We start from the raw sequence: 27,140 nt of genomic DNA, 5'->3' as shown, positions 1-27,140 counted from the left end.
ATATTTACAAAGCCATGTAAAGCCACGCAAGGTTGCTTTGCGTGGCCTTGTAAATATGGACCGGCACACTGCGCCACCGGAGCGTAAAAACATTACACTCCGGTGGCGCAGTGTGCCGCGAGGGCCTTGTGAATGTGGCCCTAGATTACCCAGATATTTATTTCTCCTCCTTTTACAGAAGGCCCTGATTGGCGCACACCTCTAATTTCTTGAACTCTCAGTGCATCTCCGGACCCTCTTGCTAATATCTTTTGATTGACGGCCATATATTCATATTTTTCACTGTCTTAAATAGCTTGTATTGATATAGTTGAGTGTGTCACCTTTGAAATGGCAGCTGCTTCTTCCCAGGTCGCATCACCACCACCATCACGGATATTCTTGCGCGTCCAGGGACTATTTTATTATTTTCTAAAGAGCACGTTGTAGTGGTGTAATCGTCGACAGATGAACCAAGGAACCGAGGTGAGTACTAATTATTTTATTTAGATAGCCAGTACACCGAAAGGGAACAGGTCCGTACAGACGAACATCCTGGCTCAACTGCCGACAAGAGAATTCCAACGTCGTGGACATTGGAACTCCCTCGCGTCATTAGCCACACATTCCATTAAGGAATGTGCTCACACACAACACACGTCCACCCGAACGGCTTCCTGGCGCTAAATGCTGAGTAACACTATAATGAAAATATACTGCCTGAGAAGGAAATAAAAATATACCTTGGCTGTTGGCACTGTTTAGGTTGTGGTGTAGTGCAGTTCACGTGTGTCCTCGCTGGTGATGGGTAGAGGTGGGAGGTGGATCCGTCCTTGCTGGGGTAGTGTCACAGTTCCTGGTGGCAGTGTACCTTTCTCTCCTCTGGGCCAACCCCTGCACTGCCTGAAACTCCTGGGTGGACTGATGGACGAGCACAATGTGTCTTTATCCCTAGGTGGGGTCTCTCGTGCCCTCTCGGGCAGGTTATTGGGGTCCCCTCTGATCCCAGCTGCACCCTGCAGACTCCATGTGTTGCACCCACTAGTGGACACGGAGGTGGAGCAGTGCCAGGCCTGCGGGGGCGATGGCACTCTTCTATAGACTGCAGGGGCAGCTGACGTCACAATCCAAAGGATGGTCAGCCAATCAAGACCTCCAACTTCCAAGCAAGGGGTAGAAGTGACATCACAATACCCTAGGTAAGCAGCCAATCAAAGACCCCTGCACAAATGACCCTTTTGGGTTTCACTATCCGTGCACAGGAAGAAATGACATCACAATCTCCCAGGTAACCAACCAATCAGACTATTAAGAAATGACCGAAAGGTTCCAAATAGAAATGCATGATGAAAGGATGGAGAAGGGACTCCTAGCTCGGGAAATAAACATGGCGTGGCCCGGAGTCATATGGTAGCCATGGGGTAGCGCGGCATGTCATTCATCCGAATTGTGATTGTCACTGAATCGCATGCGCCCCTCAGTTTGTCTTACTCTGAAACAGGATACAGATTTTACCATCTTTTTTCTACTCTTACATTTTAAAGATACATTGAACCATACATTGCTAAAAAGTAGCCTCTGTGTTACCTTTTGTGAAAACCGTGCAATCACAACAAAACGCTGCCTCTCGGAACGGATGACGTCACTCCCAGAGTTCCATGTTAGTGGGTTTACCCAGTCCCCATTATGACACTTGAAAAGTTGGGGAAATGTGAAAGTGAAATTGCATTCTTGAAGGTTCTGAATACCCTTCCCTCTCTGCAATGAAGGTGGTGGTGGGGGGTGGGGGCTAAGTGGGGGGGAAGCCGACTGCAGGACAAAGGTCCTGAGGGCCGGTATTACACGGTGCTCATGAAGTGGTGCCCATAAAGATATTTGTGGAAATGGTGACAGATGGGAGTACCGCTATAGCCGTCTTCTCTGTTTGTGGCTATCATAGTTTGCTGGGCATGAGGTCATCAAAGCCCATGTCTTGTCTCATTGGCCTGGGGCAGGACTTCTACCGCACCACAGAGCTCTTGGCTACCACCAGTTCCGTCATTTTGAGAAGAGCAATATAGACATTTATGTGTTTATAATATCTTAGAAGGCTTACTCTTATCTTTCAGCCATCTGCCACCCACTGCCATGCATCATATGCATGCCAATAATTGAGTTCAAGTGCCCAGGTTGGATGCAAGACTCCACAAAGAGTGAGCGTGCAGAGACCATAGAGAGGGAGTTGCAGTGCGCACAGACGTATCTTGCACCTCTTCAGGGTCAGCTATCGCGCCTTTCGGAGAGAGCAGATAACTGAAAAACTAAAAGCTCAGCTTCAGAAATGTAACTTTTTTGCAATGCAAGTTAACACATATCGGGACATGTCATTGGAGTATGGCACGGAGTCTCGTGTAGCGTTCCCTTCTGATGAGCACTTAGATCCGTGTGTCATTAGTCATGTTGCTCAGACCAGGCACGCCTAGTTATAGCTTGTGTGTGACATTTTGGAAAGCGTCAGCCACTGATGAGATGTCTGAAGACCCACCTGAGTGGAGAAGGGAGCTTCACATGAGTGGAGAAGAGAGCTTCACCTGAGTGGAGAAGGGAGCTTCACATGAGTGGAGTAGGGAGCCCCACATGAGTGAAGAAGGGAGCCCAACATGAGTGGAGTAGGGAGCCCAACATGAGTGGAGTAGGGAGCTTCACATGAGTGGAGAAGAGAGCTTCATATGAGTGGAGTAGGGAGCTTCACATGAGTGGAGTAGGGAGCTTCACCTGAGTGGAGAAGGGAGCTTCACATGAGTGGAGAAGAGAGCTTCACCTGAGTGGAGAAGGGAGCTTCACATGAGTGGAGAAGGGAGCTTCACATGAGTGGAGAAGGGAGCCCCACATGAGTGAAGAAGGGAGCTTCACATGAGTGGAGAAGAGAGCTTCACATGAGTGGAGTAGGGAGCTTCACATGAGTGGAGTAGGGAGCTTCACATGAGTGGAGTAGGGAGCTTCACATGAGTGGAGAAGGGAGCTTCACATGAGTGGAGAAGGGAGCTTCACATGAGTGGAGAAGGGAGCTTCACATGAGTGGAGTAAGGAGCTTCACATGAGTGGAGAAGGGAGCTTCACATGAGTGGAGAAGGGAGCCCCACATGAGTGAAGAAGGGAGCCCAACATGAGTGAAGAAGGAAGTTACACACCAACAGCCTTAGTGGTGTTCCATCTGGTGGCAGTCGGAATTCAGATATAGTTTTGAGAACCATTTCACCCAACTGCAATAAGCTAATATATTACTAATTTATCTTTGGTGCTTGATGGCTTAATTGAGTAGGCGGGTGTCTATACATAAGCACACCTTCCCATGCTATTTGGTCTTCTTGGTAACAACAGTTGCAGGCAACCAGACAGTGAGCCCTGAACCTTCTCTACTTTTCCCTGATCCACCTGCTTTTGATCCTCCTATTCCACCTACTTTTACTTTGGAACAGAAAGTGCCAAAGCTGATGGGTTCATGGGGCAGGGCATAAAGAGGTGACTGTGCAGCCTTTCCCTGGTCTTCTCCAGTTAGACCATTCCATGGAACAGTGAGGTGAACTTGGCCACAATATTTTCAACTGTGCATAAACTAATAATGCAAACGGTACTAGTGGGAGCTCTCACAAAGTGTGGCAGCTCAGCAGTGACACTGTGCCCGGCTCTTCAACAAACTCTGCCTCAGCTTCTATGTGGCTATGAGCGACTCACCTTGTTGAGTACCACGGTGACGGTGCCCGATCTCTGGCATGTCTCATGGGCATACTGGGGAATGCGTCTATGCGGTTTCTCACTTCGATCCTGTTCACCGTTTACATTTATTGCAGCGTAGCCCTTCTTCTTGTGCCAAACTCAGACAGTCGTGGGAGCCAGAGAGCAACCAATTTCTAGCATTCTCTAGAGTGGTGGGTACTGATTCCTAAATGTGAGCAGTAACAGTTCTGAGGGCTGCATAACCTAATCTCTGCTGTCTTCCGGAACATTCAACTTTACCAGAGCTCACCATGATCCTCAATCACGTGTAGCAAGAATCCAAGGGATCACCTGGTCCTCATCGGGCCACCTCTTCAGGTGACCTTGCTGCACCTCTAAAGGTGACCTTGCTGCAGGTTCACCAGTCGCCAGGGATTTTGGGAGGCCACGTAGAAGTGAGTAGACCAGTGCTTAATTTGTGCATATTGTTCCCTGTGCTGAGCACCAGCACTTATTTTTGAGGGCCGGAGCTTATTTTTCTACTTCAAGCATTTGCTGCGAGCAAAAGACACATATGGGACAGACTGAGGAAGAGAAAAACGAAAAAGCGTCACAAAGGTAGAAAGCAGAAAGCTGCAAGAGTGAGCTGAAGGGGCAGGGAGTGGCTGTAAATGGATTAAAGAGGCCCGAGATGGCTTCAGGATTACGCTGCCTCGGTATTCCGTGCTCACACATTTAATTGCAGCAGCCGTGGGTTTAAGAGAAGAGATTTGGGCACCGGCACGTTTTTATTTACAAATTAAGCACTGGAGTAGACTGTCCCTTGCCTGGAAAGGCACCACAATAGTGATTCAGCGACACAATGGTCTGTGTCCTGAACCACTGTCCAGGGGTTAGAGTCACGGTTTACTACAAAACCTTGGGAGCCATGCATCTTTCTTAAAGGGGCCACAAGCACCTGGCACTCAACACACTTAGCAAGACTTTTTTCAAAGGGAGAAGTCTGACCGAGTCTATACTGTACCTTTTTTTTGTTTTGTAAGAAAACAGAGGTTTAGAGGCCGTAAATCTGCAGCAGAGAGAGGGGTGCTGTGTGCACAATGGTCCATTCACAGTGAAATGGATCTTTTTTTGGGTTGGGCGCGGGGGTGCGGCTCTCTGAACTCTCAGAGCTCAGGTAAAGGCCCCAGAGTGAAGCATTTCTTTATTCAGACACAAGATCCCACAGGCCCTAGCTCTGGCACGGAGACTCCCTGATGGTATCTACAGCACTGGGCACCTGCGAGGCCTCCATCTTTTGCTCTTCTGAGTCCTCTCCCTCTGCTTCCTCCTTTACCCTCACCCCATCTCTCTCCTCCTCCCTCTCTTACCTGTCCCTTCCTTCCCTCTTTACCGTCTGCCTTAAATCATCTCTTCTCTCTCTCCTCCACCACACACCTGTCTTCACTCTTCTCTCCTTACCTGACCTGTTTCCTCCCTCCCTCCCATCTTCCTCCTTTCTTCATTTCAGCTTTTCTTCATCTCTTTCTTCTTCCTTCTCTCCTCCCCCACACACCTGCCTTCACTCTTCTCTCCTTACCTGACTTGTTTCCTCCCTCCCTCCCATCTTCCTCCAGCCCACCCCTTCCCCCTTTCTTCCTTTCAGCTTTCCTTCATCTCTTTCTTCTCTCCTCTCCACACACCTGCCTTCACTCCACTCTCCTTACCTGACTTGTTTCCTTCCTCCCTTCCATCTTTCTCCTGCCCACCCCTTCCTCCTTTCTTCCTTCCAGCTTTCCTTCATCTCTTCCTTCTCTCCTCCCCCGCACACCTGCCTCCACTCTTCTCTCCTTACCTGACTTGTTTCCTTCCTCCATTCCTCCCTCCCTCCCAACTTCTTCCTTTCTTCCTTCCAGATTTCCTTCATCTCTTCCTTCTTTCCTCTCCCATACACTCCTCTCTCCTTATCTGACTTGTTTCCTTACTCCCTTACTCCCTCCCATATTCCTCCTGCCCACCCCATCCTCCTTTCAGCTTTCCGTCATCTCTTTCTTCTTCCTTCTTTCGTCCCCCACAATCATGCCTTCACTCTTCACTCCTTCCCTGACTTGTTTCCTTCCCCCTCCCTCCCATCCTCCTCCTTTCTTCCTTCCAGATTTCCTTCATCTCTTCCTTCTTTCCTCTCCCATACACTCCTCTCTCCTTACTTGACTTGTTTCCTTACTCCCTCCCATCTTCCTCCAGCCCACTTCTCCTTTCTTCCTTCCAGCTTTCCTTCATCTCTTCATTCTTCCTTCTTTCCTCTCCCATACATTCCTCTCTCCTTACCTGACTTTTTTCCTGCCTACCTTACTCCCTCCCATCTTCCTCCTGCCCACCCCTTCCTCCTTTCTTTGTTTCAGCTTTCCTTCATCTCTTTCTTCTTCCTTCTTTCCTCCTCACACACCTGCCTTCACTCCTCTCTCCTTACCTGACCTGTTTCCTCCCTCCCTCCCATCATCCTCCTGCCCACCCCTTCCTCCTTTCTTCCTTCCAGCTTTCCTTCATCTCTTTCTTTCTCCTTCTCTCCTCCCCACACACCTGCCTTCACTCTTCTCTCTTTACCTGACCTGTTTCCTCCCTCCCTCCCATCTTCCTCCTTTCTTCATTTCAGCTTTCCTTCATCTCTTTCTTCTTCCTTCTCTCCTCCCCCACACACCTGCCTTCACTCCACTCTCCTTACCTGACTTGTTTCCTTCCTCCCTTCCATCTTCCTCCTGCCCACCCCTTCCTCCTTTCTTCCTTCCAGCTTTCCTTCATCTCTTTCTTCTCTCCTCCCTCACACACCTGCCTTCACTCCTCTCTCCTTACCTGACTTGTTTCCTTTCTCCCTCCTCCCATCTTCCTCCTTTCTTCCTTCCAGCTTTCCTTCATCTCTTCCTTCTTCCTTCTTTCCTCCCCATACACTCTTCTCTTCTTACCTGACTTGTTTCCTTCCTCCCTCCCTCCCATCTTCCTCCTGCCCACCTCTTCCTCCTTTCTTCCTTCCAGCTTTCCTTTATCTTTTATTCTTTCCCTCTCCCTCAAACATTTCCTTTTACTTTCTTTTGTTCATTAGCTGAACTTTCTTCCTCTTTTCCTTTCATTGTCCTCTTTCTTTCATTCCATTTATTTCCATTCCTTTATCCAACCCCTCTCCCTCCATCCTTTAATTAATTTTGTTTTATTCCTCCCATCCATTCTATCCCTCTGTTATTCTGCCCACCTGCCTGTCTTTCTTCTTACCTTCTGTCTATATTCCTTCTTTCCATAGTTCCTCCCTCCCTTCCTTTCTCACTTTGTTTCCCACCCTTCCTTGCTGTCCCTATCTTCATCCCTGCGTACTTTACCATTTTACTTTACTCCTTTTGCATTTCCTCCCTTTCTTTCCCTTCCACCCTTACATATTCCTCGTTTACTTCATTTCCCATCCTTATTCCTCCTATTCCTTCTCCTTGCTCCTTTCTTGTTTACATTTCTTTTACACCTCCCTTCCTTTTTTTCCCTACTCCTCCCTTCCTTAATTTTACTCCTTCCTCCTTTCAATCCTCCCTTCTTTCTCCTCCTTTCCACTTTTGTTCCTTTCCATTCACTTTCTGTCCATCCCTTTATCCCCCTTCTCCTTTCTTAATTCATTCCCGTTCTTTGTTTCCCTTCCATCCTCCTTCCCTCGTTCACTTAATTTGGTCCCTCCCCCATCCTTTATTTCCCTCCATTATTCTGCCGCCGCCTTTCTTTCTTCTTCCTTCCCATCTTTCTTCCTCCTTTTGAGTATTTCTCATTTCCTTTTTTCTTTTCTCTCCAGCCTCCCTTCCTTCATCTTCCTTCATCCTTTCTTCCTTTCATTCCTTCCTTTTGCATTTCCTTCCAGTCCTTCGCCCCTTCCATATTCCTCTTTTATGTCCTTCCCCATCAATATCCCCTCATTCTCTTCCTTGCTCCTTTCCCTTCTTTTTCTTTCTTGCTCTTTTTTCCTTCCTTTACTTTATTTTTTCCTTCCTTTCTCTTCTCCTCCCTCCCTTAATTCTGCTCCTCCCCACACTTCAGTCCTCCCTTCTTTCTCTTCCTGTCCCCTTTTATCTTCCTCTATTCCTTTTGGTTCCTTTCATTGCATTCCTTTCCCTTCTCTCCTCCCTTGTTATTCAACCCTCCTTTTACTCCTTTATTTTCCCTTCCTTCCTTCTCTTTCTCTCTCCCTAATTTTTACTCCCACCCCCTCCCTCTTCCCTCACTCCAGTGCTCCCTCCTCCATCTCTTTCTTTCCAACCCTCCTACCTTTTTTGTACCATCTTTTCATTCACTCTTTTCTTCATTTCTATTTCTGGTACTTCCTAATGTCCCCTACTCTGTTCATTCCTTCATTTAACATTCCCTTTCATTAAGTCCTTTCCCGGATTTCGCCTTCTCTCCCAAAACCAACTGCTGTTTTCCCCTCTCATCCTCCTGCCTCACCCATTGGTTTTAAAGACTGAAAGGTATGCACCATTATTACAGACAAGCACTGGAAAAGTCGATAAGTCTGGCATTGGCTTTTTTGGTTTTGTCAATGCTTGTTTTGTTTTCTTTTCATTTTTGCAAAACGGCAGCTAAAAGCAAACAATTTTCGTCCCAAAAAGCATGAATTCCCATGGTAGCCCATGCTCTGAAATGAACTATTTTGTGTGCGGATGTGCTCCCTGTAAATGGGAGAGAATGCTGTCACTCAAAGTTGAATCTGCCAATTATATGAAGGACACAATTACAGACCAATGAATGAAGAGAGCTGGCTTTAAGCCCCTACAAGTATATTGTACTTATAATTTTAGTGAGATCACATGTTTTCAGCTCATGCCAAACCTAAAAAACACACTATCTCCTCGTAAAGTCAGTATTTTTGCCTCTGCCTAATGTAGCGGTAACAATGTCAAAGAGGTCCAGTTTTCCTGACGATCCGGCCATCACTAGAAGGCAATAAATTGCAATGTTGTTATCTGTTACTTATGCCTGTTTCTGATAAAACTATGAAACAATATGAGATGGGCACAAAGTTCTACTTGAACTGCGCTTTTTCATAAATTCAGGGCTTTTTGTCATTCTTAAGATCATACAATTCCCAGGTTCAACATTTTTTACTCCAGTGTAATTTAATGCACCCTTTCCCAATTGAGTACTTATCACATTACTTGTGGAAATAAGACTTAAACAGATTGAGTACCAACTAACACTCTCAAGAGATGATCCCCAGTTGGGCACATTTGAGGTGGACTGGGTACCACGCCCAACAATGTACAGACCGGTATAATAGGGAACCAGGTGAAACTTTGCCACATATTAAAACTTCGAGCACCCTCTATTCGCTGCCTGCCACTACCTGGTATTGCTAGACAGAAGTCTCTCTAATGAGCAGAGGGCAGCTGTGGAGTTTATGTGACCACTTAAGTGTGGATGCAGTCCCCAGAAACACCCACACACAGCAGCAGATCTCCTGGAGACCCCCAATGACCATGCGCACGCCTGTCACACGTGAAGCAGTCAAAACGTTTTCCAAATCAGGACTTTTTATCGGTAACCCCGATTTAGCATCCCTAACTGCTCCTGGAAGTGGGTATGCACTGATCTGAGTGATTTGCATGAAGCTGCCAATGCAAATCTTGTTTCACTCTTCAGCTGGTGATGAGGGGCAGCATCCCCATTGGAGGGATTTGTCACCTGCGAGTCCCCTATCACCCTGATTGGCTCCTGTCATGGGACAGTAGCTCCCCCCATAAGTAGGCCCGCCCCCACCAAGCGTACTCAGACAGAACAGCTTCTTACTGGTAGGTCCGGGTCTGTGATGGATAGGCCCCGCGCGTTCTCAGCCTCGTAGGTGTAGTAGTCCAGGGGCATGCAGAAGTAACCGGGACGAACGTCTTCACACTGGCGGCCAATGATGTGGGGTCTGCAGTCACACTGACCGCTCTCCATCGAGCACCTGAGGGGAGACAGACCAAGAGACTGAGGTGAGGCTTGGGGTGTACACACCTGTGCTTGTGGTCTCTGTACATACAACCAGCAGGGATAGGAGAAGCAATGAGAACAGAGCTTGAGTTCACTTTCTGGAAGAAGATATCACATAAGTGTACAACTAATTATTCAATTTTCTTGGAAGTCTAAGTGTTCCCATGCTTACAATTTTGGAAATAGAGGGGCTTGTGCTTAAAGTCCTTTTGCTTTTGCAAAACCTTCAATTCACAAAATGATAGGTTTTCCAGCCACCAAGGGCAAGTCTTAATGTACAAAGGGCACATTGTGAGCCAGAAATCAGTTTTCGACACACAAAATGTTCTTTGTGACTGACTGCTGTTCGGCACGAAGAGGCGTGTCATTAAAGGGGCGTCACCTTCCTCCTTCTGAATGATTATGGAATGAATCAGGGGCTTGAGTCTACACCTACCACCCAAAGCCACTGGCATGATATGAACTCCCTAAAGTCAATCGTATCTCATTCACAAAATGGAAGCTGTCCCTGAGGGGCAGCGCCCGCCTTGGGAATGCGCACATTTGGCTTTTGCTGGAACACACCTTGGTCCAAGGGACCGCTCCAACCGCGTGCTACCTTGATGTCATTCACTGAACGTCAACCTTTTTTTTAAAGCAGCCCCTATTCCGGTATGGTAAGGCAGTGGTCTTCAAATACCGTGCCACCCCCCTGTGTAAAAAAAATAAAAATAAAGCCCACCCTCAATTTTTCACATGTATTCTGTTTAAATGAGTCTAAACATATTTAAGCTTTGCAGTTAAGTTCTGTTACCCCTTTTACACACACCCCTGTCAGGATATACATTGCAAAAGCTGTTAGTGGTGCCCATTACAAAGTGGCCACAGCTGCTCATATTTTAACCACTTAAAACAAAGCATGATGCTTCTCAGGACCAGAGCCTGGCCTTCCCCAGTCCCCCCAGGATCACTTAAGACTGCCCAGGGGGGCCCACTCCTCAGTTTGAAGACCTCTGCGGTAGGGGGACCAGATGGCCCAGATTTCCCGAATAGTGGCATGTTTTTTAAGGACTGTCCCAACACATTTTAGTTAAATTAATATATGTCCTGGTTTTTCAGAGAAGGTGCGGTGAGTGAGCACTTTAATTACTTGCTCAGGTATCCAGGGCCCTCTCATCACACCAGGAACAGGAGCTGCTTCTTCTAAGAGTCACCTGATGTGCCACCCTTCACTCGCACAGCTCATCCAATGACGTCTTTTAGGGGTCGCAGCTGCAACCCCTGGCTTGCCCTTTGCGACCCCTGACATTGCCTCTGCGACCCCTGGCCTCAAAGATGGCAAATTCAGTGCCAGGGGCACAGTGGCATGATGTCAGTTGGGGCTCCACTCTCTTTCTTTTCTGTCAATTTTTTATTACACTAATAGTGAATAATAACATATTACACACTATTAGCGTAGTAAAAATGGGGTATAGTTTCACGGAATATGCCCTCATATGGCAGCTGAGCTAAGTAAAATATCCTTTTAAATGTATGTTGTCTCTGTGCTTGTGGGGGTGTGTTTATGTGACAGTGTGTGTGTAAGAGTAAATTTGTGTGTATGTGTAAGTATGTGTGTGTGAGTGAAAGTGGAGGTCAAAGGGCATGTGATGTCACTTCCGCTACCCCTGGCATTTTGATGAATTGACGTCCATGAACACATCTGGTTCTAACAGGGGAGAATCAGTGCCACATGCCCCCATCAGGCAAAGCTAAGCCTGGCCCTGGGGCTCATCACAACAAGGGATTTATTTCTGAATAGTTTCATCTGACAGAGGTTTTCACAATTCTATATATGAACTCTGAAAATGCCCCCTTCGCTTCTTTTTGAATCCCACTGTGAATTGAAAAGAAATTATCACAGGTCCCTGGCCACCCATCTGCCCTCACTAAAGCCCCGCCCCCGCAGAAAGAGACCCAGAAGCTTTCACAGTTCCCTCTTTCATGTGCTTTCTTCTACTTGGCATCCTATTTTACCATTATGATTAAGGCTCCCATTTTTCAGTTTTTACTGATTTTCGCAGATAAATTCAGACAGAAAACAAAGAGTTTCCTGTCTGTATTTATTTTTAGAAGTGGAAAAATACAGAAAATTGGGCTGCTTGTAAGTGAATCTCCATGCTGTCTTTTGTAAATTCCAGGCCAGCAGCTGAGCGGCCGGACAGCATAGGGCACTTGTTCCCAACCTGTGGTCCGGAGACCCCTGGGGGTCCGCAAAGCCTTCTCACGGGGTCCGTGACTGCTTAGAAAATTAAAACATATTAACAAATATTGACAAATTAGGTCCACAGCTTCCAGTAATGACTCAGGCGGGGGTCCCCGGATTCCAATGATGATTCAGTGGGGGGTCCCTGGGTTCCATTAATGTTAAAATGGGGGCCCACATAAATCAAAAGGTTGGGAACCACTGGCATAGGGAGTTCAAAAACAGGATAAGATCTCCTTAAATACAAGGAAATGTCATCATATATTTGTAGCATAATCAGTCCACTGGAATTATGCGATTCTTTGGCTGTGGCTTATTTTTCTGCATAATTATGGATTTGTCGCATTTGCCACATAATCTGTCAGATGCTCAATAATCTGCAGATTTTGACAAAAAAAAATCTTTTTCTAGCTCAAATGGACCGAAAATTCCCAAAAAGATGGCAACGTGTCAGCGTGCAGTGGAAGGCCCTACGCAAAGACTGAATGGGTCTTTTTGTTTCATATTTCTGTATTTGGTTGTAAAATTGCTACTAATGAGGTAGTATTACCATGTGAAAAATTACAAAATAATAAAGTAATATTATAAAAAAGTGCCGCATTATGCCACATAATTTGCCTTTTCTTGTTGCATAATTTAGTAAACCCTGCTGCATAATTTGGTGCTCCTGTGCTGCATAATTCCTGTGTCCCTGAGTATAATGCTAATATTTACTTGTGTGTTTTATTTTATTTGGCTGCTTACTTTGCTAAAACAAGATAGGCATTGAAGTGTAAGTGCATAATTATTAGTTAAATAAATGTGGAAATATACCATTTTACAACCTAGTTTACTCACAAAAATATAAACTAAACAAGGGCAAATATCAACAAGATGGGCAAAAAATAAATATGCCTAAAATACAGATAGAAATGTTAACAAAAATACCAGGAGACGGTGTGCCCTTATTATTATATAGAACTACGTGTCCCAGAATGCAAAGGAAACTAGACGAAATGAATTGCTTATATGTGATGTGGGCAACTTAAGATCTCCTTTTTTCCCTTGGTTGGTCAAAGTGTTTTGAAGTGGAACTAGGTGCTTAAACGCTAGTCTGGTTTTGTCTCTATCTGTAGACTTTTTTTATAAGTTTGTGAGATATGGCAGTCTAGTTCTACGTTGGTGGATGCTGAGTTCTAGTCATCCTTCTATGTCTATGCCCTCCAAGTCTTGGGTTCTGAAAATATGGCCACACTAAGTTAGGGAACCGGGGCTACATTAAACAAGCATTTGCAATGCAGTGGGTCTCATGTTTGCTCAAGTTAGAGCTATTGGTGTTGTAAATTCCTAACTGGACTTTTCTTGCCACATAAATTGAAAATGAAAAGTAAAACAGTTGACATAAGTTAGCCGATTCAAAGCGCCACGGCCTCCAGGAGCGCGAAGGAGCTACAAAAGGAAAAATAAGTTCGCTCGCAGTCAAATGTGTCGGCAGACATGCAATTATCCATGTAACAGGGTCAATGGCCAAGGCGGTAAGAAAACTGCCCCAAGGAGGGACAAACGTAAAGCATTACCAATGATAACAAAGGATTTTTGAAAGGCAAGCCCATGAACGAGTGATAGTGATGTCTGAGCGGTGGGTGTGGTTAAAAGCCCGCAGATAGATTACAACAAGCCAGAGCGCTCGCCACACGACCTAAAAATGTTGGCACTCCATGTGATGGACCAACAGAGGTCTGCTGTCCCTGGCAGGTCCTTTGGCAGGCCTCCCTGTATTTGTAGACACTCACAGGAAATGGCAGTAGGACTCCTACCTCATGAATAGTAATGAGGCAGGAATGTTGCAACTCCCTGCACAAGGACAGTTGCAGTGCAACTAATTAGTACGTCAGGTGCAGTGTAAAGTGAACGAGGGGTTGCAAACTAATTGGTGTCCTCAAGAAACATACACGTTGCAAACTCTACAGCTGTTAAAAATGTGCCTTTTCCATCTCTTCCTGATCTAATAATACAGATATTCCTTCTGTAGTTTGTTAGGGACTTTTAAACCAGAGTATCCACGGTTTGCTTTCAACCAAGATGTGTAAATCTCCTTTCACTTGTTGCAGTTTCTACTCATACCACCCAGTTGTAATCTTTTTCTATTCCTCGTAATCTACAGATGACTCTATAAAGTGTCCTATCTGTTTCTTGTAATCTATAGAGTACTGTGTGAAATGCCCTAACACAAGCCATGGTGTGAGCACTACATCAAAATGTGAAATAAATACAAAATAAAGACAGTGTCAAAAACAAAAATGTGGAAATCAATGGGATTCGTAGGAATCTACCGATGGGCACAAGGGCTCAGGGAGAGAGAGGCACGTGCGAGGGACTGAGGTTCCCCTGCTGGAAGGTATGTTTTAAACACCCTGCACCCCCATTCTTGCAACGTTGATAAACCGCCTTTAAAGTGGTTTCCCCATAGATGACCCATGTTCCTGAGCTCGCCCCCCACGACAGCAGCACCAACCTGCTGCCTCCTGCCTCTGTCCCCCGACCACGCTGCTGTTTGCGTGTTCGAGGCCCTCCTCCACCCGCAGGCATCCTCCTGCGCCTCATCCCTGGTGTCTAGTGGGCTCTGCCTAGCTCCACTTGACCCGTGTGCCGCTTCCGACGTCCTGTAAGTTGTTTTTCTGATTGTTTTTCCGATTTTTCTGCGCCTCGCCGCCGGCGCTTCTGCCCCCGTTGTGCCCCCCTGATTGCTGTCTCCCCGATTGTGTACTGTGCCATTACTGTATTTCATACTGTGTGTTTTTCTATTGTGATTGCCTTTAATTTTGCTCGTTTTTTGTGCTTTTTGCCCCTTGTGCGCTCCCCCAAGCGTTCCGATCCCTGCCGCTGCCTCCCTGCGGCCCCGCCCCCCTCGCGCCCCCATTCGCCGCTCCCTCCCGCCTCCCAGCTGCTCCTCCCTCCCCCCTCCCTTCTTAATGGCTGGCGCTGCGCGTCTGTGCAGCGGGCGCGCCAGAGGCAAGCCCGTCTGCGCCCGTCTGCGCCTGGACCGCGCCAGGCGCCACCCCCCCTGGTCCTCACGCCCCCCGCATCACCCGCGTCCGCTACTCAACCAACGAACTCCGCGCACTCAACCCCGGCCCCTCAGCAGAGTGCTTCCTTGCAACCCCGAAGCACACAAAAGGACCTTTCTCCTGCCGCACCTGCAACTTCTCCTACGACAGAACGGCGAAGCCAACAACAAGAACTCCCAACACCAACCACCTGAACTGCATCCTCATCAACACACGCTCCGCACGAAAACACGCCATCGAACTCTGGGACTTACTCGACACCACCGCCCCTGACGTGGCCTTCCTGACCTAAACCTGGTGGAACGACTCCTCGGCCCCGGACATCGCAATCGCCATACCGGAGGGATACAAAATCACCAGAAGAAATCGAACCAACGGAATCGGCGGCGGAATAGCCATCGCCCACAAATCTACCCTCAAAATCCACACCCACACGGACGACACCCTCAAGACAGCCGAACACCTCCACTTCCAGATCCACACGGACCCCAACACGACCCTCAGAGGAACCCTCATATACCGCCCTCCAGGACCAAGAGCCCCCTTCAGCGACACCGTCGCCGACCATGCGAGCACCCACGCCCTCGCGTCCCCAGACTACATCCTCCTGGGAGATCTAAACTACCACCTGGAAAATAACAACAACGTCAACACCGCATCTCTGACCTCCAACCTCCTCAACCTCGGACTCCGTCAACTGGTCAACACTCCCACCCACATCGCCGGACACACTCTTGACCCCCTCTTCACCTCAAGCAACCACATCTCTTTCAGCCACACCTCCGAACTCCACTGGACCGACCATCACTGCGTCCACTTCTCTTATACGAAAATCACCGAACACCACCGCATCCCTCGACCTCCTCACCGCCGCTGGGGAAAAATCACCCAAGACCAACTAACCAGCACCCTCGTCAAAGACCCTCCACCCGGCTCAACCGACCCAAGCACTGCCGCCATCAACCTCCATCAATGGATCCTCGACTGCGCCAACACCTTAGCCCCACTCAAGAAACCCACCGCCAACCAAGGAAAGAAAAAACCAGCCTGGTTCACAGACGAACTGACCGCCTCCAAAAGCCTCTGCCAGAAGCTCAAGAAGAAGTGGATCTTAGAGCGCACACCCGACAACCTCGCCTCCCTCAAAAATGCCAACCGTGAACACCACCAACGGATCCGAGTCGCCAAGCGCGCCCACTTCACTGAACGCATCAACAACAACGCCCACGTCTGCAAAGAACTCTTCGGCATCGTGAAGGAACTCTCAAACCCCAACGCCAACTCCAACGACATCCCGCCCTCCCAGAAACTCTGCGACGACCTCTCCACCTTCTTCCACCAGAAAATCACAACCATCCACGACAGCTTCAACGCCATTCCGCCGCCAGACCCCACCCCTGACATCTCCACAGACGCCTGCCGCCTCACCGCCTGGACCCACGTGGACGACACCGAAACAATAACAACCATGAACACCATCCACTCAGGCTCCCCCACGGACCCATGTCCTCATCACGTGTTCAACAAAGCCAACGCCATCATCGCCCCCAAACTCCGCGAGATCATCAACCTCTCCTTCGACTCCGCCACCTTCCCAGACAGCTGGAAACACGCAGAAATCCAACCCCTCCTCAAGAAACCCAAGGCTGACCCCAACGACCTCAAAAACTTCCGACCGATCTCTCTCCTCCCTTTTCCAGCAAAAGTCATCGAGAAGATCGTCAACACACAGCTCGCCCACTTCCTCGAAGACAACTCCATCCTAGACCCCTCTCAATCCGGTTTCAGACGAAACCACAGCACCGAGACTGCTCTCCTCACCGCCACAGATGACATCAGAACCCAAATGGACAACGGCGAAACCTCGGCCCTCATCCTCCTCGACCTATCAGCCGCTTTTGACACAGTCTGCCACCGCACCCTACTGACCCGCCTCCATGGAGCCGGCATCCAGGATAAAGCCCTAAACTGGATCTCATCCTTCCTCACCGACAGAACCCAGAGAGTCCGACTCTCCTCTTTCCGCTCCAAAGCCACCAACCTCATCTGCGGCGTCCCCCAAGGATCCTCCCTCAGCCCTACGTTGTTCAACGTCTACATGACCCCCCTCGCCAAACTGGCCCGCCAACATCACCTCAGCATCATCTCCTACGCCGACGACACCCAGCTCGTCCTCTCCCTGACCAAAGACCCGCTCACCGCCAAAACCAACCTCCACGAGGGACTAAAAGCCATCGCCGAGTGGATGAACGACAGCCGCCTGAAGCTCAACTCCGACAAGACGGAAGTCCTCATCCTCGGGCGCACCCCTTCGGCCTGGAACGACTCCTGGTGGCCCACCGGTTTCGGACCCCCACCCACCCCAGCCAGCCACGCAAGAAACCTCGGCTTCATCCTGGACTCAGCCCTCACCATGTCCAAACAGGTCAGCGCCGTCTCTTCTTCCTGCTTCAACACCCTTCGAATGCTCCGCAGAATTTTCAAGTGGATCCCAACAGGAACCAGAAAGACGGTGACCCAAGCCCTCGTCAGTAGCAGACTTGACTACGGCAACGCACTCTACACAGGCATCCCAACAAAAGACATCAAACGACTCCAGCGTATCCAAAATGCATCCGCCCGCCTGATCCTTGACATACCCCGCCGATGTCACATCTCTCCTCACCTGAAGGACCTCCACTGGCTCCCCGTGGACAAGAGGATCACCTTTAAACTCCTCACCCACGCTCACAAGGCTCTACACAACACCGGACCTACCTACCTCAACTCCAGACTCAACTTTTACGCCCCCACTCGTCAACTCCGCTCTGCCAATCTCGCCCTCGCCATCGTCCCCAGGATCCAGCGCAAGACCGCCGGCGGCAGATCCTTCTCCTTCCTCGCCGCCAAGACCTGGAACTCTCTCCCCACCTCACTGCGCCAGACCCAGGACCTCCTCGCCTTCAGGAGACTCCTCAAGACCTGGCTCTTCGACCGCTAACAGCTCACCACCCCCCATCCACCCCCCCCCCAGCGCCTCGAAACCCTGACGGGTACATAGTGCGCTTTACAAATGTTATGATTGATTGATTGATTGATGTTTGACCATGATATGACCTCTGCCTGTCACTAGGTTATATGTGGATGGTATTACCTTCCTGGCTCTTACTGGAGTTGGCTTTTTGTGGCCTTTAAAATAAATAAAACGAATTTAGATGTGGAAGGAGCCGCCAGTGCATCAGGCCCTAAGACTTTAGCTCGTCTTTGAGATTCCTTGTGGTCACCCCTGCATTTACCTGAGGGCAGATGTGCAGCCAGTCTTGAAGCACAGATGTTACATTAATGAACAAGTAGTTTTAGTGCCTTTTACGAGCATTGAGGAGTCTCACTTCCTGAGGGACTGAAGCCACAGTCTTCGATAGGGTGCCCACTAACCACCGGATGCCGGCAGAGGTAGGTAGCAGTGTTAGGCCAGACCATAAACTAACCCTGCAGTGGATACGTGCATCCCCACCCCCAATGTGGTGTAATGATTGTGGGAAACTATATAATGCAGTGGTTCCCAACTTGTGGTCCGGGGACCCCTGGGGGTCCGCGAAGCCCCCTCAGGGCGTCCGCGGCTGCTTAGCAAATTAAATAATATTAACAGATTAGGTCCCCAGTTTTCAGTAATGACTCAGTTGGGGGACCCTGGATTTGAATTATGATTCAGTAGGGGTCCCCGAGTTCCAGTAATGATAAAGTGGGGGTCCACAGAAGTCAAAAGGTTGGGAACCACTGAAGTGAGTTATTTAAGGCCATGCACCCTCTCTATCTGGTGGGGTCCAGACTGCCTCTGGGGGTTCCATCCTCTCAGTGATAGTCTGACGCCCAGTATTTAGCAGAAGAAACACCAGCGGTGACGTCACAGACCACATATGATAAGTAAACCACTGTACTTCAAAGCGCTACCTGGAGTTGTTTATACACAATTTCATAGCTTGCATATTTTGACCTTTGTGCGTCGTGTTTGGAATAAAAGTGCAAAGGAAGACCCCCCCCCAAATTTAAAGGGCTCTGATCCTACCTGTTGTGGTAAGCACCCCCAAAGTCACAGGCACATGGACGGCAGCCGGCGATGTCGTGGCTGAGTCCCCAGAACTCAGGCTGTTGGAGAAGAAAAGGCAACAATGTATGAGAGACTGAAAAACAACAACAGAAAGTGATGGGTGGAATCCATGGTTAATCCCAACCACGGTAGCTGCTGGTAGCCACACTCATGGCCACGCCCCGGGGCCACATGACATAGGTTGTTCCTTAGTGATAGGGCCCTACACAGCAGAAACATCTGTGGAGGAACTTATGTTCCCCAGTAAGGGGGTCCTGGCCTAACAGTTGGGGCAGGACTGTCCTCTGTGGGATGAAAGGCTACCTTGCGTATGGTTGCCCCTTGGTGTGACAGCACAGTGAGCAAAAAGCAGTGGATTGGAATAACACCCAGTGGTTAACATCAGTTCATGCATTCCATTTATCATCTCTTTGTTTTTCTTTTCTGGGTATTGAAGTGGTGTTACTGAATAAGGGGACAGGTGTTAGGGGCCCAGCCACTGCCCTATAGGTGGGCCCTGGGTTGGACAGCTGGGTGGCTTGGGGGGATGTGTGAAGAGTGTATTGTCTTGTTTCGTTGCGTGAAAGCTACCCCAAGGAAAATTTACTAAGGGGTGACCAGCTTAGGATGTGAAGGGCCGGAGCCAACATATAGATTTAATGCACGTAAATATGTCTTATCTGGATAGCCTGAGCCTCAGTCATTGACACAGTTTATTACTGAATGCACACAATGCAGGCAAGAAGGTTCTAACACCGACCTCCAATATACATCACGTCTACTCATTAGATAGGCCTTGCACCTTGCCCATTCTCCATTTTAGGCCCATTGAATTCAATAGAGTCTTTCACCCAGAATTAATAAGTGATTTTCTACAAAATTATTACAAATTTTACTCCACTCAAATCAGTGACACAGTTATAGAGCACCCCAACACCTCTCGGTCAGCCTCCGCTCCTGTGGTGCCTGCGGTGTTACAAGCACATCCCTTACACGGACACCACAAGCAGGCACACCTGGGACAGGAACACCTGCACGGAGCGGAAATTAATCAAAGATGCATCTGACTGGGTCTGGGCCCAGTTTCTGTCTTCTCAACTTCATGTATTTCTTGCAAAACATGCATAAATGCATAAAATACACATGGTCATGCCAGTTGACCTCTCTTGTGAAAACCAGGACGGTGTGCATGTGTGATTTGTGTGGTGTCACTCCCAAGTTAAACCCAAGTAGCATAGACACTCACTCAAAGAATGTGAAACAGTTACAAGACAGGTAAGTAATGTATGCAGTTACATATACAATGCTCGTGAGTTGTCAGTGTCAGCTTGTACCCATGTACGTAGGTGTACGCAAAGCACCATCTTCAGAAGTTCACGAGATCCCCCTCAAGCACGAAATGGGCCACAAGAGAGCATGCAGTGATCGACCAGGCAGGGTCGGTGACGCGCAGGCTCAAGGTGGTTGACGTGGTGAGTATGGAAGTGTTGGGGAGCCTGGAAAGGTAACCTAGAGTAAGGTCAACAAGCACCTAGGGGTGGGTGGTAAACTCCACTCAGCCGGCGGAGTTCACAAAGTTTTGCCACTCTGCTTGGAGCACGGTGTTCGGCAAAAACTCAGCCAACCAACACGTGGCAGAGTTTACTGGCGCCACCCCTACAAGTACCCACTTGTGTACCAAGAATGGTTCCTGGATCAACCCTCACAACTCTCCGACCGACTCTCACTGTTACTAAAGCCAAGAGAACAGAAACAATAGGATAGGAGATAGCTCACCACACACTGGTTGCAGAACCTTCCGGTCACAAAGCGCTTGCAGTAGCAGTCACCGCTGATGTGGTCACAGGGTGTGTTTCCTGTGACAATTCCTCGAGGATCACAACTGCAGGCTGTCGAAAGAGTAAACGAGAGTGAGAAGCTAAGCAGATGAAAGCACTTCTATTGCGCCCATGTTTGGAGGACCACACCGTCCTTCTGAGTGAACAATCAGATTATCTGTTAAGGGCCTTGAATGGATGGGGGTTTTATGAAAAGAGATGTCCCAGATATCTTCATGTAGGGGACCCATGAGCTTTATCACTTCTGGAGATATATTGGAAAGGGGTTGAACTCATTAGACAAAAGGTTATCAAGCCTGAAGCTCATTGGTAAGCTGAAATTATGTCTGGAGCTCTTTGGTAAGGTGGTATCATGTCTGGAGCATTTTGGTAAGGCACTAACATGTCCTGAGCTCTTCAGTAAGGTGTTTTCATGCCTGGAGCTCACTGGTAAGATGCTATCATGTCTGGAGCTTTTTGGTAAGGCACTAACATGTCCTGAGCTCTGCGGTAAGGTGCTCTCATGTCTGGAGCTCATTGGTCAGATGCTGTTGTGCCTGGAGCTCTTTAGTAAGGAGCTAACACGTCCTGAGCTCTTCGGTGAGGTGCTCTCACGTCTAGAGCTCATTGGTAAGATCCTACCATGTTTGGAGCTCTTTGGTAAGATGCTACCATGTCTGGAGCACTTTGGTAAGATCCTACCATGTCTGGAGCTCTTTGGTAAGATGCTACCATGTCTGGAGCACTTTGGTAAGATCCTACCATGTCTGGAGCTCTTTGGTAAGGTGCTACCATGTCTGGAGCTCTTCCATATCTGGAGCTCTTTGTTAAGGTGCTACCATGTCTGGAGCTCTTTGGTAAGGTGCTACCATTTCTGGAGCTCTCTGTTAAGGTGCTACCATGTCTGGAGCTCTTTGGTATGATGCTACCATGTCTGGAGCTCTTTGGTAAGATGCTACCATGTCTGGAGCACTTTAGCTTGGCTCTATCATGTTTGGAGCTCTTTGGTAAGGTGCTACCATATCTGGAGCTCTCTGTTAAGGTGCTACCATGTCTGGAGCTCTTTGGTAAGATGCTACCATGTCTGGAGCTCTTTGGTAAGATGCTACCATGTCTGGAGCACTTTAGTATGGCTCTATCATGTTTGGAGCTCTTTGGTAAGGTGCTACCATATCTGACGTTCTTTGCTAATGTGCTACAATGTCTGGAGCTCTTAAGGTAATACCATGTCTGGAGCTCTTTGGTAAGGTGCTACCATATGTGGATGTCTTTGGTATGGTGCTACCATTTCTGCAGTTCTTTGCTAAGGTGCTCTCATGTCTGGAGCTCATTGTTAAGATTCTACCATGTCTGGAGATTTTTGGTAAGATGCTATCATGTCTGGAGCTCTTTGGTGAGGTACAACGCTGTCTGGAGCTCTTTGGTATAGTTCTATCATGTCTGGAGCTCTTTAGTTAGGAGCTAACATGTCCTGAGCTCTTCTGTAAGGTGCTCTCGTGTCTGGAGCTCATTGGTAAGATCCTACCATGTCTGGAGCTCTTTGGTAAGGTGTTACCATGCCAGGAGCTCTTTAGTAAGGTGCTACCATTCCTGGAGCTCTTTGGTAAGGTGCTACCCTGTCTGGAGCTCCTTGGTAAGGTGCTACCATGTCTGGAGCTATTTGGTAAGGTGCTACCATGTTTGGAACTCGTTGGTAAGTTTCTACCACATCTGGAGCTCTTTATTAAGGTTCTACCATGTCTGGAGCTCCTTAGTAAGGTGCTATCATGCTGAGAACTCCTTTGATAAAGGCTATCATGACTAGAGTCCTCAAGGTGAGGCGTTGTCTTATCAGAGGTCATTACTAAGGTGCTATAATGCCGGAGCACATTGATAAGGTTCCATTTCTGGATCTCTTTTGAAAGGTGGCCTTGGCATGTCTGAGGTATTTTGGTACAGTGCCGTCACATCTGGAGTGCTTTCAAATCAAATCAAATCGAAATCAAACCAAATCAAATCAGGATTTATAGAGCACAACTACTAACTCGTAAGGATCTCAAGTCGCTGTAAGGTGCTATCTGTCCTGAGCCCTTGATTAAGGTGTTAACTTTCCTAAGGAATTTGGTAAGGTGCTATCATGCTTGGGGATCATCGGGTAAGGTGTAATCCAGTCTGGAGCTTGTTGGTAAGGTCCTGTCTTGTCTAGAGCACTTTAGAAAAGAGCAGTCCTGTCTGGAGCCCTGTGGTCAGGTGCTGTGATCTCTGGAGCTCTTTGATAAGATTCTATCATGTCTGGGTTCCATGGTAAGGTGGTTTTGGCATGTCTGAGCTGGGCTATTTTGGGACAATGCAATCACAGCTGCAACTCTTTGGTAAGGTGCTATCTCTCCTCAGCTCTTTGGTGAGGTGGGACTTTCTTGGGCTCCTTGGTGAGGTGATATAATTTCTGGAGCACTTTTGTGAGAAGGTGGTATCATGTTTAGAGCTCTTTTGTAAGGTTCCAAGATATCTAGAGCTCTTTGATAAGGCAAGATCACGTCTGGGGTTCTATCATGAATGCTGTTTGGTTGTTGTCTTTGTTTACTGTACTAGCAGATGTTTAAGGAAGGAAATCAAAAGCTGGCAACTGTGAGTGGCACTGCTCTGTGGTATGACCTGACCAGGTGTAGATTGTTCAAAACTGTAGGCCACAGCTGCCATACTTACGCTGGCACCCAGCGGGATCATTTCTGCTCAGGCCGTAGAAGTTCTCTTTGCAGCTGTCACAGCGCTCGCCTTTCACGTTCTCCTTGCACCGGCACTGCCCGGCGATCATGCCCAGGTTTACGTCAGTGTGGCTGTCACAAACACCCCCTTCCAGGGATCCAACCGGGTCACAGTCACATTCTGAAAAACGTAAAGGCAGCACATTTACTCCATGTCCTGGTATTTCAGCAGATTCTCTGGGCCTTACAAGGGTGTCCTGACGTTGGGACCCCAAGGCTCTTTGAACTAAGGTTAAAGTGACATTATAGTCAGGTGAAACTTCAGTTAAAATTTAACATTTTTTGATAACCATAAAAAGCAACATTTTAAGCTAAAAAAAAACTCTGAAATTCACAGGGCATGGTTAACTTGTAACTATAACTTGCATCCTCATCATGCACTGCTTATGACCTCACATGTTACATCACTCAAGACATGTTCAATGACATCATTGATTACCTCTGATAACATCTGAAATTACATAATTGATGACATCACTACGCATGGTGGGGACACACCTTATAGTTACTTGAGTTAACTATTCAGTGTTTTCTTTAGTTTGAAATGTTACGTTTTAACTGAAATCTTTACCTAACTACAAGAGAGAGAGTGTGTGTGTGTGTGTGTGTGTGTGTGTGTGCGTACGTGAATGTGATCAGGAGAAAGGAGCTGTGGACTCACGTATACACGCGTTCTCTGCCCGGATGTCCGCGCGGGGGTTCAGGTAGTAGAAAGGTTTGCACAACTCGCAGTTGCGGCCCATGGTGTTGTGCTGGCAGTTGTCGCACACCCCGCCGCTCACGCGCCCCGTTGCCAGGTACACGGCCATGTCGAAGTGGCAGCGGTGCGAGTGGTTGTTGCAGTTACACTCTGAAAGAGAACCCGAATGATCAAGGATTAGGAGCTTTCTATTGGGGAGCATCTTGACGTCATAGGTTAAAGAGATGTCCAAGGCCTAACACGCGCCACACTGCACCTTTCATAACGTCACTTGACGCTCACTTACACCTGCACTCAGTCTTGCGACGATCCAACACTCCATGTTACACTGGTTTATCATGACCATGCACAAGTCAAGGGACTGACTATTCATGAATGTAAAGTTTACTGAATGAATGCAACCATCAACCCTAAACTTGCTTCTGATGGCAGGCCTTGTGACCTACCTCCTCTGGTAATTTCCTCTTGACCCCTGGGTGTTTGGGTAGGGCGTGGCTCATCAGATACTGCTGTATTCAGGGCCACTGGAATTATGCGGCATTAGAGGGTCAAATTATATAGCAGGGCTGAGTAAATTACGCAGCAAGAAAAGGCAAATTATGCGGCATAATGCGGGGACATTTTGTAATAGTATTAATTCATTCTTTCATCATTTTTAAACTTGGTAACCCTGTCTGGGCATTGGTTGAACCTCATTAGTACACTTTTAATACCCAAATATAACAATAAGCAACAAAAAGGTGACCAGTCCAGCTTTGTGAAGGGCCTTTCACTGCGCATTAACCAGTGTTGCTGCATTTTTAATAACTGTTGAACCGTTTGAGCAAGAAACATTTGTTTGGGTTAAAATTGGCAAATTATGCGGCTAATGAAGGTTTATGATTGCAAATCTACACTTATGTGAGAATCGCCAAGGCCGCACAATCGCATAGTTCCGGGGGCGCTGCCTATACTCTCTACTTCCTGGTTCCTGTTACCCCTTTGACACTCAGCGTTTCTACAATTGGTTTGATAGCTCGGTTGGTTGAGAACCTGCTGTTAAGGTCTGTGTGGCACCTGAGGGTCAGAGGACCAGGGGTCAGGTAAATCAACTCACACTTTCATGCCTGCACTGTGAACTCTTAGTTGAGTTTGAGATCACAGACACTTCTAGGCAGTGCTTGAAATGGAAAAATTAAAGTGCTGGTACTCTGTGCCAGAGAAGTTGCTTGTTTGTGAGAAGTGCCGGTACCCTCAAATTAAAAGTATTACGTTTTTCTTGAGATGTGCCGGTACTCTCCCGCTCAAAATAAAAAAGTGCCGGTACTCAGTACCGGGCGGTACCGGCCCAATTACAGCACTGCTTCTAGGCTTCAAGGCGCTAGAGCTAAGCACTTTATAAAAGGGCCACACTGCACCATGCCCTTGTCCATCAGTTTCAGGAGTCTTAAGCATCGTGACGACTCCTGCACTGTGCTGTGACAGGCGTGATGGCACGTTTTTCAGATCTTCAGCGGCATGAGTGCCAGAGCCTGGCACAATGACAAACAATGCAATATCTAAAGATTACCAGGTCACCGGACGAGGGCGCTGCAACGTGTATTAGCTTCATTATCAAATCAAATCAAATCATTAATATTTATAAAGCGCGCTACTCACCCGTACGGGTCTCAAGGCGCTAGGGGAAAAAAGTGGTGGGGGTTACTGCTGCTCGAAGAGCCAGGTTTTTAGGAGTCTCCGGAATGCGGAGTGGTGCTGAGTGGTCCTGAGGCTGGTGGGGAGGGAGTTCCAGGTCTTGGCTGCCAGGAAGGAGAAGGACCTCCCACCCGTCGTTGAGCGGCGGATGCGAGGGACGGCAGCGAGCGCGAGGCCCGAGGAACGGAGGAGACGGGTGGGGGCGTAGAAGCTGAGGTGACGGTTGAGGTAATCCGGTCCCTTGTGTGCGTGGGTGAGAAGTCGGAAGGTGATCCTTTTGCTGACTGGGAGCCAATGCAGGTGTCTCCGGTGTGCGGAGATGTGGCTGTTGCGGGGTACGTTGAGGATGAGGCAGGCCGAGGCGTTTTGAATACGTTGCAGGCATTTTTGGAGCTTGGCGGTGGTCCCAGCATAGAGGGTGTTGCCGTAGTCCAGGCGGCTCGTGACGAGGGCGTGGGTCACGGTTTTTCTAGTGTCCAGCGGGGATCCAGCGGAAGATCTTGCGGAGCATGCGGAGGGTGAGGAAGCAGGCTGAGGACACGGCGTTGAATTGCTTGGTCATGGTGAGAAGAGGGTCCAAGATGAAGCCGAGGTTGCGGGTGTGGTTTGCGGGGGTCGGTGCGGTGCCGAGGGCCGTGGGCCACCAGGAGTCGTCCCAAGCGGACGGGGTGTTGCTGAGGATGAGGACTTCCGTTTTGTCAGAGTTCAGCTTTAGGCGGCTGAGCCTCATCCAATCTGCGACGTCCTTCATGCCCTCTTGTAGGTTGGTCTTGGCGCTGGTGGGGTCCTTGGTGAGGGAGAGTATAAGTTGGGTGTCGTCGGCGTAGGAGGTGATGATGATGTTGTGCTTGCGTACGATGTCGGCGAGGGGGCTCATGTAGACATTGAAGAGTGTCGGGCTGAGTGATGAGCCTTGAGGTACGCCGCAGATGATCTCGGTAGGGTCTGAGCGAAACGGAGGGAGGTAGACTCTTTGGGATCGGTTTGAGAGGAAGGAGGCGATCCAGTCCAGGGCCTGGCCTTGGATCCCGGTGGAGCTGAGGCGGGTGATTAGGGTGCGGTGGCAGACGGTGTCGAAGGCAGCCGAGAGGTCGAGGAGGATGAGGGCGACTGTTTCACCGTTGTCCATCAGGGTTCTGATGTCGTCTGTGACTGAGATGAGGGCGGTTTCAGTGCTGTGGTTGGTTCGGAATCTGGTTTGTGAAGGGTCGAGCAGGTTG

The 27,140-nt window shown here is 48.5% G+C and overlaps 1 protein-coding gene across 2 annotated transcripts in view; it reads right to left on the bottom strand.

The window, feature by feature from the left end:
- LOC138258878 (laminin subunit beta-1-like) overlaps nt 1–27,140 on the bottom strand; it is a 382,113-nt gene that overhangs the window by 164,608 nt on the left and 190,365 nt on the right. For both annotated transcript variants that reach the window (XM_069206183.1, XM_069206184.1), the window contains exons 10-14: nt 24,208–24,396; nt 23,488–23,667; nt 20,762–20,874; nt 18,965–19,044; nt 9,466–9,622 (exon numbers count right to left, since the gene is read on the bottom strand). In XM_069206183.1, the coding sequence (XP_069062284.1) occupies nt 9,466–9,622; nt 18,965–19,044; nt 20,762–20,874; nt 23,488–23,667; nt 24,208–24,396 (719 nt within the window). The remainder of the gene's footprint in view (nt 1–9,465; nt 9,623–18,964; nt 19,045–20,761; nt 20,875–23,487; nt 23,668–24,207; nt 24,397–27,140) is intronic.

Source organism: Pleurodeles waltl, chromosome 9, assembly GCF_031143425.1.
Source record: "Pleurodeles waltl isolate 20211129_DDA chromosome 9, aPleWal1.hap1.20221129, whole genome shotgun sequence".
In the NCBI taxonomy this organism is placed as follows: Eukaryota; Metazoa; Chordata; class Amphibia; order Caudata; family Salamandridae; genus Pleurodeles; species Pleurodeles waltl.
Note: the sequence above shows the minus strand (reverse complement) of the source record. Positions and strands in the feature narration are given on the sequence as shown.